The 14,069-nt window shown below is 40.1% G+C and overlaps 1 protein-coding gene across 3 annotated transcripts in view; it reads left to right on the forward strand.

Annotated features, from left to right (window-relative positions):
• Nucleotides 1-14,069, forward strand: part of PLXDC2 (plexin domain containing 2) — a 402,203-nt gene that overhangs the window by 312,948 nt on the left and 75,186 nt on the right. For all 3 annotated transcript variants that reach the window (XM_074946054.1, XM_074946055.1, XM_074946056.1), the window contains exon 7: nucleotides 3,139-3,238. In XM_074946054.1, coding sequence (XP_074802155.1) covers nucleotides 3,139-3,238 — 100 coding nt within the window. The remainder of the gene's footprint in view (nucleotides 1-3,138; nucleotides 3,239-14,069) is intronic.

Here is a 14,069-nt window from a genome sequence, read left to right on the forward strand (position 1 = left end):
AAGTGAGAACAAGTGTTCACATGCCACTGTTATAGCTAGCTTTGCAAGGTATTTATGTGCCAGATATTCTAAACATTTGCATGCCCCTTCATGCTTCGGCCACCATTCCAGAGGACATGCTTTCATGCTTATGACAGGTTCTGCTCAATAACAATGCAAAGCAGTGAGGACTGACACATGTTCATTTTCATCAACTGAGTCAGATGCCACCAGCAGAAGGCTGATTTTCTTTTTTAAATGGTCCAGGTTCTGTAGTTTCTGCATCAGAGTGTTGCTCTTTTAAGACTTCTGAAAGCATTCTCCACACCTCGTCCTTCTCAGATTTTGGAAGGCACTTCAGATTCTTAAACCTTGGGGCAAGTGCTGTAGCTATCTTTAGAAATCTCACGTTGGCACCTTTCTTTGTGTTTTGTCAAATCTGCAGTGAAATTGTTCTTAAATCAAACATGTACTGGGTCAGCATATGAGACTGCCATAACATGAAATATATGGCAGAATGTGAGAAAAACCACAGAGCAGGAAACATACAATTCTCCCCCAAAGAGTTCAGTCACAAATTTAATTAATGCATTATTTTTGTAACGAGCATTACATTTGTAACTTGCACTTGCACAATAAAGAAATTGCACTCCTGTACTTAAGTGAGTATTGTACACTTTGTATTCTGTATTATAATTGAAATCAATATTTTTGAAAATGTTGAAAAACATCCAACAATATTTATAATTAATATCAGTTGGTATTCTATTATTGTTTAGGAGCGTGATTAAAACTGCGATTAATTGTGATTAATTGTGATTAAAACTGCAATTAATTGTGATTAATTGTTAATTGTAATTAACAGCCATTAATTGACAGCCCTAATTCCTATGATAGCCCTAAACAATACTGCCATAACTGCAGCCTCCATTGTACCCTTCTCATAGGCACTGTTCCTTTGAAGCCCTGCCTGGGTCCCTGTTGCACACTGATCGGACCAAGGCCCTAAACAGTGTTTTACCTCTGCCACCAGCTTCCGTTCCCCACTACCCTCCTCTGCGTCAGTGCCCCCACCTGGGAAATTATTTCCCTCACTCTTAAGGCTCTCCACCTCCACAGACACCATCTTTCCCAAGTTTCCTCTTCAAAGGGCAGAACCACCTGATGTGTCCCATTTTCGCACACCTGAAATACTCAGGCCCCCTCCTACCCCTCCTGGTCCAAACCTCCCAGTAGTCACACCACTACCTGGGGCAGGGGCGTGTGCAGAAATTTAAATCTGACCCCTTTTGGAGTTCGCTCTTCCCTGCCCCAACCCCCTCCCGCCCCAGCCCCAAACCCGGTCCTGACCCTGATAGGAACTAGCTCTCCCCCCACCCTGGCCCCCAGAGCAGCTCGCTCTTCCCTGCCCCTTGGCCCTGGGGCCGGAGAAGTTCTGTGACCCTGACAATTATTGGGGAGGCCATGCCATTGCTTTCCTTCCCGCCCCCTTTTGCGCACCTCTGACTGGGGCACCCAAATCTTCAGTGTCAGTCTACATTCTTACAGTTTACATTCTTAGTGGGGCTGTACCTTCTAATGTCCTTACCCCTGCCCCCCCCCACAACAAAAGCATACACCTCCTGAGAACCCTATCGTCCTTGCTCCTTCTTGAACTGCAGTAACTTGCGAGGTTCCATGGTGGGTCTCCCCGATTTCTACGGTGCTACCCTGTGACAGACTCGATATGAAAGCATTATTGGAAAACATTAAATTAGATTTCTGATCCAGTTTATTGGTTCTGAACTTTAGGATCTTGGGTTGTTGGCCCTTGCTATGTATTAGAGATTGATTCCATGCTTAACATCTCATTAGAATAAGCACACGAAAGCTGAAATCTGCAGGGAATTTGCCAAATCTGTGAAGATATTTCTGCTCCAAATCTTTGTGCAGACGACTCTATTTGTGTTTTCCATATTACAGGACTCCAATCTCCTATTTTAATACCCAATATCACCATTAGACACAAAATGAGACATTCACAATTTTTATTTTATGGGCACACTTGATATCATTTACATCTCAGGCTACCAGTTTTGTGGGCACAGTTAGATAGTTACACGCACGCACATGCACACACACACACACACACATACACAGAACTTGAACTGAACCTGTAGTTTTTGTGACCATGAAACTCTGGTTACTTAGCTCATCTAGTGTGACCCCTCTGTATCTTACAGAACTTATTCAGTACATCATCCCCCACCAATGTCTTATTTATCCTGGTCTTGAATAGCTAAATGGATGGTGCCTTTTATGGTCTCTTTTCCTCCAGTTTAAGAATATTTCTTTCATATGCAGCCAAAGCTTTTCCTCCTTTGTCCTACAGTCTTCTGAAGCTGTGATTAATTCCCTTCTTTCATTTATACTCTCACTTTGAAGGAGTTTTCTAGACTGTTATTATATCCCCTTTGAGTGTTATATTTTGGAGACTATGAAAATATGGTTCCTTCAGACTCTTTTCATATGTCTTGTCCTCCAATGCTTGTACTAACCTGAATATAGTCTTATGTTTTTCTGTATTTTTCCCACACTATGGAGAAAGAACTATACAAAATATTCCAGGAACAGTTGCACCAAAAAGTAAATCGAATGCCAGGATATAAAGATTCCTAAGGAGGATACATATGTCAGCTGGATGACTTTGCTATGCTGATCAATATTTAATAGTAGATATTAAGTTCAGATAATTAAGCCATCAAGTTAACCGTCCCATTAAAATGAACATGGAAGCTAATACTTTTCCAGAGCAGTATCGTTCCCGTCTATTTGGCTGCAGACTCAAACAGTATTGTAACAATTATCATTGTCCAGTCTAGCTGAACACAAAAGGAAGGAAAGAAGTGTTTTGTTTTGCTTTAAAAAAGAGGTGATTATGTGAATATTGTTAAATAGGCTGTAAATCAAAGTAGGATAAAATTAAAATCTGCAGTTTCAGTCAGTATTAAAACTTATTTTAAGCATGCTGCATCCTTCTTATAATATGTTTAAACTTCTATTTTATAACTGTTAAACACACACTATATGCTCATTCTGGCAGTACTGTTATTTTTAGACTTGAATTTCTTGATGTAAAAAGTTGATATTTAATGCACATCAATCTATTTTCTCTTCCAGATTCCTGTCGCAGTGACACAGATAAGTTCAGCCAATCACCCAGTGAAAGTGGGACTGTCAGATGCATTTGTGGTGGTGCATAGGATCCAGCAAATTCCCAGTATGTAATAAAAATTCTGTATGATGTGAACTAGTGTGGAAGTGGGGAAGCAAATTTTGCATGGAAGCGGATTTAACTGAACAACAAATCACTTAGCTAATTTCAGTTTGTTAATTCAAATGCAATTTTAAATGATTTACAGATCCCACTGTGGCTTTCTGTTTTGTTATTTCTCTTGAACTGATGACTTAAGTGAAATAAAATAATTAAAGAGACAAGACAAAGTAAAATAAATCAACCAACACAATTCTGTATTCCATATAGGATACTCCACCTTAGTTGCTGCAATATGTTTCTTTATTAATAAATGGGAACAAATAAATTGTGCATAGAATGCCCTTGTGCCCAGGTGAAAGATAAAATCATGCTTTCAAAGTTGGATTTTTTTTCTCAAAACACATTCCACACTGTGAATGTCAGACCACATACCTTCCTTTCAGTGAGAGGAAGGGAGAGAAGACACAGAAATTAACTAGTATTTTGTGTTTGCATAAATCTTTTCAGTTACACTGCAATTTGCATTTTTATTTTCTCTGAGGTTAAAGGTGTTATCAAAGCTTTAAAATACTCACCTTACTTAAAATTAAGAAGAAAAGGAGTACTTGTGGCACCTTAGAGACTAACCAATTTATTTGAGCATGAGCTTTCTGCAGGAAATGGCCCACCTTGATTATCATACACATTGTGAAGAGAGTGGTCACTTTGGATGGGCTATTACCAGCAAGAGAGTGAGTTTGTCTGTGGGGGGGCGGAGGGTGAGAAAACCTGGATTTGTGCTGGAAATGGCCCAACTTGATGATCACTTTAGATAAGCTATTACCAGCAGGAGAGTGGGGTGGGAGGAGGTATTGTTTCATGGTGTCTGTGTATATAATGTCTTCTGCAATTTCCACAGTATGCATCGGATGAAGTGAGCTGTAGCTCACGAAAGCTCATGCTCAAATAAATTGGTTAGTCTCTAAGGTGCCACAAGTACTCCTTTTCTTTTTGCAAATACAGACTAACACGGCTGTTACTCTGAAACCTTAAAATTAAGACTAGTCATCACTCCTTATTTTGTTATCATTTGGTGTTCGTATACCTTGATCATAGCTCGACTTCAGTTGCACCATTAAGGATTCCAATGCACACTTCATTTTCTAGGTGTGCGTCTTTACATACATACTTTGGGCCAGATTTACCCATTACACCTTAGGGAAGGCCCCTGGCAGCAGGATATGCTTGGAAAAAAGCTGCAGTGAAACAAGCTGCCCAAGACTGTTCCTAGTGCTTTGGGACTGTATAAGCAGTCTCCAAAGTGGATAATGCTGGCAGGGGTGTGGCATAGCCAAACTTGATGTGAGCTGACCTGATTCAGCCCATCCCCAAAGCAGCCTGCAGGCTGGGCTATCATGGAAATTAAAGCTGCATTCAACCCTTACAAATGCCTTTTCTATCCCTGCACCAGCAGGAGTAAGTCTGACCTGACACTTTTCAGCTATATGAGTGGTTTGGGGGGGAGGGGTTGTTTGTTGTTTTTTTCCCTTGATTTTATGAAGTGACACTAATTTACCAGCTCACATATTATAGAGTGTAATTTTAAGCTTATTCTGTTCATTTTGTCATCTCTGGTAAATGGCAGATAAGCAATCTGGAAATTGGTGAGAGGCTCTAAGCAGTGGAATTGTATCAGCTATTTTGATAGTTTCCTTTCTACACTACCTACTGTACTCTTTAGGTTGTGCTACTTTGACTTCTTCACGTATAGGAGAGTACTGTTTTGTGAAGGGTGGAAATTCTTGGTAACTCTGTTGCTTACTAGCTTGAAGTTCTTGAGGGAGATAGTAGTATTCAAGGGAATGGGCAATTTGCAGTTGGCTTTCCTGGAGTCAAATAGTGCTTTCAACAGAACAAGTTTATATTCGTATGTGCCAGCAATATAATTGTATCCTGACAGAACTGTTAAATAGTGTTGGCCTGTAGAGAGCCAATGTCAGCTGCTCTTTAAGTATGCATGTTCTTGCATTCTTGTCTTTCAGAGGTGTTAAATCAACCAGGGTTCCAGTCAATTACTGCAAAAGTGAAATAAAATAATAGTAGTTTTAGTTTATTTATTGGTTCTTTAGGACACAGAAAGAATATAAATTGCTGCTTACTTTGTCCCTGTAGAAGGCACAGAGTTCCTATAGCTGTTTTATGGGTTCTTGTCTAATATTTTAGCTAGGACTTTGCATCAACTGGCTAGACAGGATGGAAAACTGTAAAATGGAATATGAATTTCACATAGGGACTCCTTTATAACCCTATTAGAAAAGTTCATTTGTGTTGATTTATATGTTAAATGTTCAGCACCCTCCAAGTCGTGCTCAATAACTGGTTGACTTCATACTGCAAAGTTGGGGAAATGCCCTCAGTCTTCTTATACTGTTGCTTTTTCTCTTGATGCTTGAAAAGCTGTTTTTTCAACCTGCTCACTTGGTGCCACTTCCATTTATGGCAATGGGACAAGGGCATATTTCCTGTAGAATGATAATGAAAATTAAGTTCAATGCTACTTGAAGTGAACTCCCAGCATAGATAGCTAGTATACACTCATGGCAGATCAGTCCCATTAGTGACTTGGAAACAGAACATCATCCAGAGATGGGTTTGGAATCTATTTCAACACTTCAAACCTGTTTTGGTATACTACAGAGGGTAAATGAATTAGAATTTGGATAGATCGCAAGTGAGGTTCCTTGCATTGTCTACAATAAATGCTTGTTCCAGTAAAATGAAGCCTTTGGCTTTGAATTGAATGTATACTAGTGTAACTGTCCAGAATCTGTTCTCAGGCATAACAGTATAAATCCAGTATAGTTATAATGAGGTAAATAACATTCTCTAGATTTACACAAGTGTACAGTAACCGAGTGCTTTCTCACTGTAAGGAACAAGCATTTTCCTTTCACAGAGCAGTAGAGATGTAGCACATAATATCTGCAGTGTGTTTTTACATTGTTCAGCCAGTTGAACTTCTCTTGACTGAGCAGAGCTCTCTTTAAATACACAACTAGGTGTTTGACCTTTTGTGTACCTATAATCCTCGTTAGTCTTTGTCAGAAGGATTCACTTTCTCTATATATGGCATTTCTGGCATTTCCCTCTATAGTACAGGCTAATGGGTGTGAGAAATCTGAGGTGAATCTCACTTTACCAGGACCTTTATCGGACATATAATCAAAACTTTTCCAGATGTTCTAGCATCAGTGGATGCAAATTCAAAATGTCAAAAGTGAAATTTCTTAGGCTTATTTCCAAAATTCTTCATTTGGGTGAGTTCGTCTTCTGTTACACAAGAGAGTTTATTCTTTGGTGGCTTCTAAATGGTAGGCAGCAGCTGATTTACATTTGATCTTTTCAACTTGTGTCACTATTGTTCAGTACAAAATGTAGCCATGGTATGTTAGCTATTATTAGGCACAGACAGATAATAAGCTTTTGTATTTAAAACAAAAAAACAGCACAATCGGCAATTCAGTTGGGAAAATTGGAGACATAGTGGCATAGTGATAAATTTTGTGAATCACTGTACTGATTTCTCTACATTGGATGTCTTATAGAACCACATCTGGTTTATTTGGGGCTTTTTTTCGTTGTTTTTCTTCTACCAGCCCCCCAAAAAATTAAAACCAAAAGTATTTTCAGAGTTTCAATGGGATAATATTTTTTAAATGATTATAGTCATATGTTCATGACTTCAGTATTCCAGCAGGGACTGACATTAAAGCTGTTGTCCTCTATTTACCTCAACAATTTTGAACTAGTTAAAAGGCTTAATAAGTCTGTTTTTCAGAGGTGTTGAACATCTTTATTTCCCACTGACTTTAACTGGAATTATGGGAACTCAGCACCTCTGCAAATCAGGGTCTACAACTTCAGGATACCACCCTGCTTTTTATGGAAGAAAATTTAGAGCTAACAGTTGGATCTTTCAAACATTGGCCAAAAAAGAAAATATATTTTGTAAATATTCATGAAACAACACATTTATTCCAAAGTCAGGCAAAACTGCTTAATGTTGATGGATAAACATGCTTCCCTGAAAATCTGGTTTGGAGGCATTTCATTTTTGTTATGGTTGGTTATTTCCTCTAAAAAGCATTTAACCAAGACTGGAAAAGGTTTGTTTATAAGAATTGGGAACAAAACTGAAGGATTTTTTTTTCTTCACAGAGAAGTCTTAGTCTTAGTATTTAGACAAGTATTAGAGGGGTAGCCATGTTAGTCTGGATCTGTAAAAGTGGCAGAGAGTCCTGTGGCACCTTATAAACTAACAGACGTATTGGAGCATAAACTTTCGTGGGTGAATACCCACTTTGTCGGATGCATGTAGTGGAAATTTCCAGAGGCAGGTATAAATATGCAAGCAAGAATCAGGCTAGGGATAACGAGGTTAGTTCAATCAGGGAGGATGAGGCCCTGTTTTAGCAGTTGAGGTGTGAACACCAAGGGAGGAGAAACTGCTTTTGTAGTTGGCTAGCCATTCCCAGTCTTTGTTTAATCCTGTGCTGATGGTGTCAAATTTGCAAATGAACTGAAGCTCAGCAGTTTCTCTTTGAAGTCTGGTCCTGAAGTTTTTTTGCTGCAGGATGGCTACCTTTAAATCTGCTATTGTGTGTCCAGGGAGGTTGAAGTGTTCTCCTATAGGTTTTTGTATATTGCCATTCCTAATATCTGATTTGTGTCTATTTATCCTTTTACGTAGGGACTGTCCAGTTTGGTCGATGTACATAGCAGAGGGGCATTGCTGGCACATGATGGCATATATTACATTGGTGGATGTGCAGGTGAATGGACCGGTGATGGTGTGGCTGATCTGGTTAGGTCCTGTGATGGTGTCGCTGGTGTAGATATGTGGGCAGAGTTGGCATTGAGGTTTGTGGCATGGATTGGTTAGAGTTACTATGGTGCGGTGTGTAGTTGCTGGTGAGAATATGCGTCAGGTTGGCGGGTTGCCTGTGGGCAAGGACTGGCCTGCCTCCCAAGGCCTGTGAAAGCGAGGGATCGTTATCCAGGATGGGTTGTAAATCACTGACGATGTATATCACTGATGATGTGTTGGAGGGGTTTTAGCTGAGGACTGTATGTGATGGCCAGTGGAGTTCTGTTGGTTTCTTTCTTGGGCTTGTCTTGCAGCAGGAGGCTTCTGGTTACACGTCTGGCTCTGTTGATCTGTTTCCTTATTTCCTCATGCGGGTATCGTAGTTCTGAGTATGCTTGGTGAAGATCTTGTAGGTGTTGGGCTTTGTCTGAGGGGTTGGAGCAAATGCCTCCGCGCTTGGCTGTAGACAATGGATGGTGTGGTGTGTCCGGGATGGAAACTGGAGGCGTGAAGGTAGGCATAGCGGTCGGTGGGTTTTCGGTATAGGGTGGTGTTAACGTGACCATAACTTATTTGCACCGTGGTGTCTAGGAAGTGGACCTCCCGTGTGGATTGGTCCAGGCTGAGGTTGATGGTGGGGTGGAAGCTGTTGAAATCGTGGTGGAATTCTTCCAGGGTTTCCTTCCCATGGGTCCAGATGATGAAGATGTCATCAGTGTAGCATAGGTAGAAAAGGGCCATGAGTGGACGAGAGCTGAGGAAGCACTGTTCCAGGTCAGCCATAAAAATGTTGGCATATTGTGGGGCCATGTGGGTGCCCATAGCAGTGCCACTGTTCTGGAGATATATATTGTCACCAAATTTGAAATAATTGTGCATGAGGATAAAGTCAAGGTTCATTCACCTGCACGTCCACTAATGTAATATACGCCATCATGTGCCAGCAATGCCCCTTTGCTATGTACATCGGCCAAACATGCATCCGACAAAGTGGGTATTCACCCATGAAAGCTTATGCTCCAATACGTCTGTTAATCGATAAGGTGCCACAGGACTCTTTGCCAGCGTTTAGACAGTTTATCTCAATTGATGGCAATCATCGTTGGAAGGATATATCATTCACTAGTTATAGTTTTCCTGTTAATGGTAGGATAAAGCTATGTACAATCCATTCAGAGTCTCATTGTCTAAAGGAAACCTCAACAGAGGAAATGGGCATCAGAGTTGTTTGGATTTAATTCACTCATTGGTTTCTTATCAAACAAAACATGAAAAGTGGTACATTTAGTGATGGGTCAAGCTTGGAATTCAGTAAACACACAAAGGTCTAGATATGCATGTGATTCTGGAAAGCGACCATTTTGTCTGATATTAATGTAAGTGTCTCTTCTTCCACCCCCAAAGGCTTGGCAGTAGCAACTCTTTGTTCTCTGTCTACTGCATTCATTTACCTGGGATGTTTCCTAGGATTTGCCCCATTGCTATTGTAAAGCAGTTTGGGGGCTTTTGGGGGATGGGAGAGTGAGTGGGATGTGGAATTTTGGTAGACCCCTTTTTATTTTATTTTATTTTATTTTATTTTATTTTATTTTATTTTATTGTTCCTGTTGGTTGAATATTTTCCTAGCCTAAATACTGTGCAGCGTTGCTAGTGCAGAACAACTGCTACATTCCAGATGTACCTGAGTTTGTGTGAGGTGTGAGTACATATCCAGGACACTATAAGAGGAATGTGCCACCATAAGAGGGATGAGTCTGGCAGTGAAAGTCAGGTAGGAGTTGGCTAATGCGGGTACAGGATGTCTCTGTTCTGTCTACAGACAGGCTGAATGTTCTTTAAATTAACTTTTCTGTCTTGCAAGAAAGCACACTATAAGTCTTAATACCTGTCTTCAGGTTAGGTATTGCTGTGACTGGCAGTAGTTCTGATAGTATGGCTAATTCTACAGCTGCTCTCAGCAGGTCTTTTCCTTTTCTTTCTTCATCATCCCTGCTATATCAATTACCAGCTCCTTGCCCCTCTGTTGCCACCCTCTCTTCACTGTTCCTTATTCTTTTTTCTTCTCTGTCAGACCAGCCCTTTCTTTCTACTCTCAGGCCATTCTCAATCTTCTTCTCTCTCTACTGCATTCCCTTTTCCTACTCTCAAGCTTTATTTCTACACCTTGGTCTGTCATCTCTGCTCCTAAGTCCCTTTTCTCTCTCTCTTTTCCAGGACACTCCTTTTTCAATACCTTTTTAAAATAATTGTTTTAAAATTGCTCATGTAGAAAATAATGAAGAAATATTGTCTTCAACCTGACACTGTGTTCAATTCTAAAACACCGAGCAAGTGTCCTGCTTGCTGAGTTCACACTGCACTGAGAATCATGGTCCATAAGTGCAGTGTAAAATTATGTGAATTCTCAGTTTTTCCTACAACCTCACAGTGGGTTGCTACTCCATGCTGGTCTTTTTATTGGAAACAATGGTTGGGATACTCCTATAATGAAGGCACATAAATGGCTGGACTTTGTCCCAGTGATGTTTCACACTGGGCTCTGTTAAGGCAGGTTCAGCTATTTTAGGAAGTATGGGCTGAGACAACCCAAGGTTTAAAAACACTGAAATTACTCTACAACACTGGGTATGCAAATAAAAATGGAAGTTTAGTAATCAATTAACAACATTCCAGTTTCAGTGCAATATACAGTAAAAAGAAAAGGAGTACTTGTGGCACCTTAGAGACTAACAAATTTATTTGAGCATAAGCTTTCGTGAGCTATAGCTCACTTCATCGAATGCATCCTATGAAGTGAGCTGTAGCTCATGAAAGCTTAAGCTCAAATAAATTTGTTAGTCTCTAAGGTGCCACAAGTCCTCCTTTTCTTGTTGCGGATACAGACTAACACGACTGCTACTCTGAAACCTGTCCTATTGAGTGTTTTCCCCAACCAGCTAAACTACACGTGGCAAACACTCAACTGTGTCTGTTGCTGGATGGCTTTTCTACATTACTCACAAAACAATTATTTGGTGCTTAATTCATTGGCTCACTCATTGACAGATTATCTCATCTATGTGTCCTCAACTGCCACCCTTTCTCACCATGATCTTATAACTTTTGTTGAACTGAGGTTCAAATTCCTCCAACTGCTGGTGACTTTGCAGTGTTTTGAGTAACTTTAAAGAATGTTAAAAATGACTGTTGTACAAAGAAGGACCCACATCTCGGTTGGAGGTTTAGGGCTTGTCTACACTGCCTTGCAGTTCAGATTATGGGGAGTGAAGAGCAGTGTGCACCAAAGTGCTGCACTGTAACTGCCCTGTGTAGATACTGAGGGCATGAACTAAACAGCTCCTCATTTGTGTTAACATAGTCCTCTTCAAACAGGATTACATTAATGCTAACAAGGAACCTTTTCATTCGCACCTAATGCATCCACATGGGGGAGTTATAGCACAGCCCTTTGGTGCACTCTGCTATTCACACCCCTATAGTCCAAGCTGTGGGGCAGTGTAGACACAACTTTAGACACACATGCATAATTGTGTGTTATTAGGAAGCAGCACTTCCCTAGTGTCGAACAGTAGATTCTTGTTTGTAGATTCATTAGTTAATGTTAGTAGTTTACGGACCTTTGAAGATGGAAAGTGCATGAAGTGCTGAGGGTGAATATTACTTTGAAAATAATCTTCGGGCCACTCTGACTCCTTTGCATTGTGTAGGAGTTGGCTGCCAGTCATATGGGACTAGCAGCATGATCAACCCAGAATTCATACTTGCTCCTATGGCATGAAGATTTCAGTTGCTCACATATAGTACTAGTTGCTGGATTTAAAGGTCACATTGTACTGAGATTTGCCCCACTCTCTTTTGTAACTTTTATTTGATTCATAAATTGCTGGTAGTATAAGCTGAATATCCTTCATAGCTTGTTTATTTCGTACTGAGTTGTCATACTCATTTGTAAACAGGCCATTTTTTTTCCCACCCCTTAGATTCACAAATACATAAAAACTCTCTTTACTAGGTAAGCTATTTTTGTTCGTCGTTCTTGCTGATTCTAGGGCTGGTGTTGAATCCCTAGGGGTCTTTAAGTGACAAAGCCTTGTCATTTGTGAAGATAAAATTAGAAGATTTAACTGAAATGGATTTAATAGAAGAAACCTAATCAGGGTTTACATCTGTCAAACATATGGATTCAGAATAGTTCAGTACAAGTACTAACCCTTTTGATATGTTGTAGAAGTCTCTTCTGCTCTTGTGTTACTGCACCATCTGCAGAGCCTCCTGCATTCTGTGGCTAATGTAGTGAACTCTGGCACTTCTGATTCAAGTAATGTTTATATGTCATTATTTCATTTAAACCACTGTGATAATCCTGTAGAGAAAAATGTGCTCTCAGACCAGTATCTTAGACATCTATAATTTACAGATGCATTGCTTAATCTCTTGAAAGGACAATTGGCCTTGTGACAGCGTGTTATCTTTTTAGAGGCTAGCAACAGGGCTGAGGTGTGTAGTTACCTCAAGAGGCTAGTTTTCTCTTTGGTTCTTTTATGCCGGAAGTCTGCCTTTGTTTTTGTATTCAAAGATATTACATGTGTACCATTTGAACTACATTGTAAAATGCAACAGTTGCCCACAAGGTAGAACCTGTTACTGAAGAATTATACATTATTGATCTTTTTCAAATTAAAAAAAAGATTCATGGGAGACAAAAAAAAATAAAAGAAAAGTGAAACATTTTCATAAACATGCTCCAGGACTTTGTATTTATACTTGTTTGTAAATCTGAGTGCTTGTACTTCCAGCTTCCTGCTTACAGGTGCAAATCAAGTCCTTAAGAGTGCAAGTACTCAGATTCTACCTATGCTAGGCTTTCTTACACCACGTGTCACCACAGTGTGGAAGCTCACATTATGTTCTGTGGATACCAATTGTTTCTCCAAAAGGAAGGGTCAAGCCTCCATCCATCTGAAAATGTATCGCTTACTAGGATTAGCAGTCATGCTGCATTCTGCATGATTATAAAACAAGCTTTTATATCAGACATCATCTTACATAATATTAGTATTTTTAGTAATTATCTGAAGGGTGGGTGTGTGACAGACTGTTTCATGGGGATTTTGGAAAGCCTGAATACCTGGTTTCATACATGTCCCCCTTGGGCATTTATTGTGACAGACTCAGAAATAATAAGATTATGGCTAACCAGCCTGCACTGTTCACCTCTACTAATGACAGAATGCTGCCGGATTCATTTCCAGTGCCATCATTTATATCTATGTATCCATTTGCCTTTTTTTTTCTTTCTTTTTTTTTTTGACAGACAGGAGCCAGATTTAAAAAAAACAAAACAAAACAAAAAAACAAATGAAAGCTTCAGGCATCAGTAGGAATTCATTTCAAACACATTCCATGATTGCTTTGATTTGGCAGGTGCTTCTCTTGGACAAAACATTCTGGGGGAATATATCCTTCACTACTGGCAGATCTACCCAAACCAAGCCCAGATTAGCTTCATCTTGGCAGGTTTTCCTAGCCTGTACCTTTGGAAGTCTGGCAGGTATCAGAACATCCACAGCAGATGTCTTACCTTGCCAGGATCTGCCTACTATCCAATCAGAATGGCTTTGTGGTAAAAATATATAAGTGTACCAACTTAAAAAGCTATCACTGCATCCAAGATAAAAACAGAGATCCTCCACGAGGAGTGGTTCAATGATAGCTGAAGTCAGCCTCAAATAAATAACAAGTTGAGTTAATTGGCAATGGCACCTTAAGCCTTATGGAGAGTTAGGTAGAAGTATTATTGTCTGCAAGCAAGATTCTGCCTATTCATGCCTAAAAGAGCTTGTTCAAAGAGGAGAACAGAGAGGCTGCCCAGTGCAGTCGCTTCACAAAGAACCTTGCCAGGGCAGGGCAGGACTTCACATGACATCCCAGCCCAACCCTTCTTAGGGCTGTCTTCACTGCTCCTTCAAGCAGGTTGCTTGCTGGTT

The sequence above is a fragment of the Natator depressus genome, chromosome 2, assembly GCF_965152275.1.
Source record: "Natator depressus isolate rNatDep1 chromosome 2, rNatDep2.hap1, whole genome shotgun sequence".
Classification (NCBI taxonomy): Eukaryota; Metazoa; Chordata; order Testudines; family Cheloniidae; genus Natator; species Natator depressus.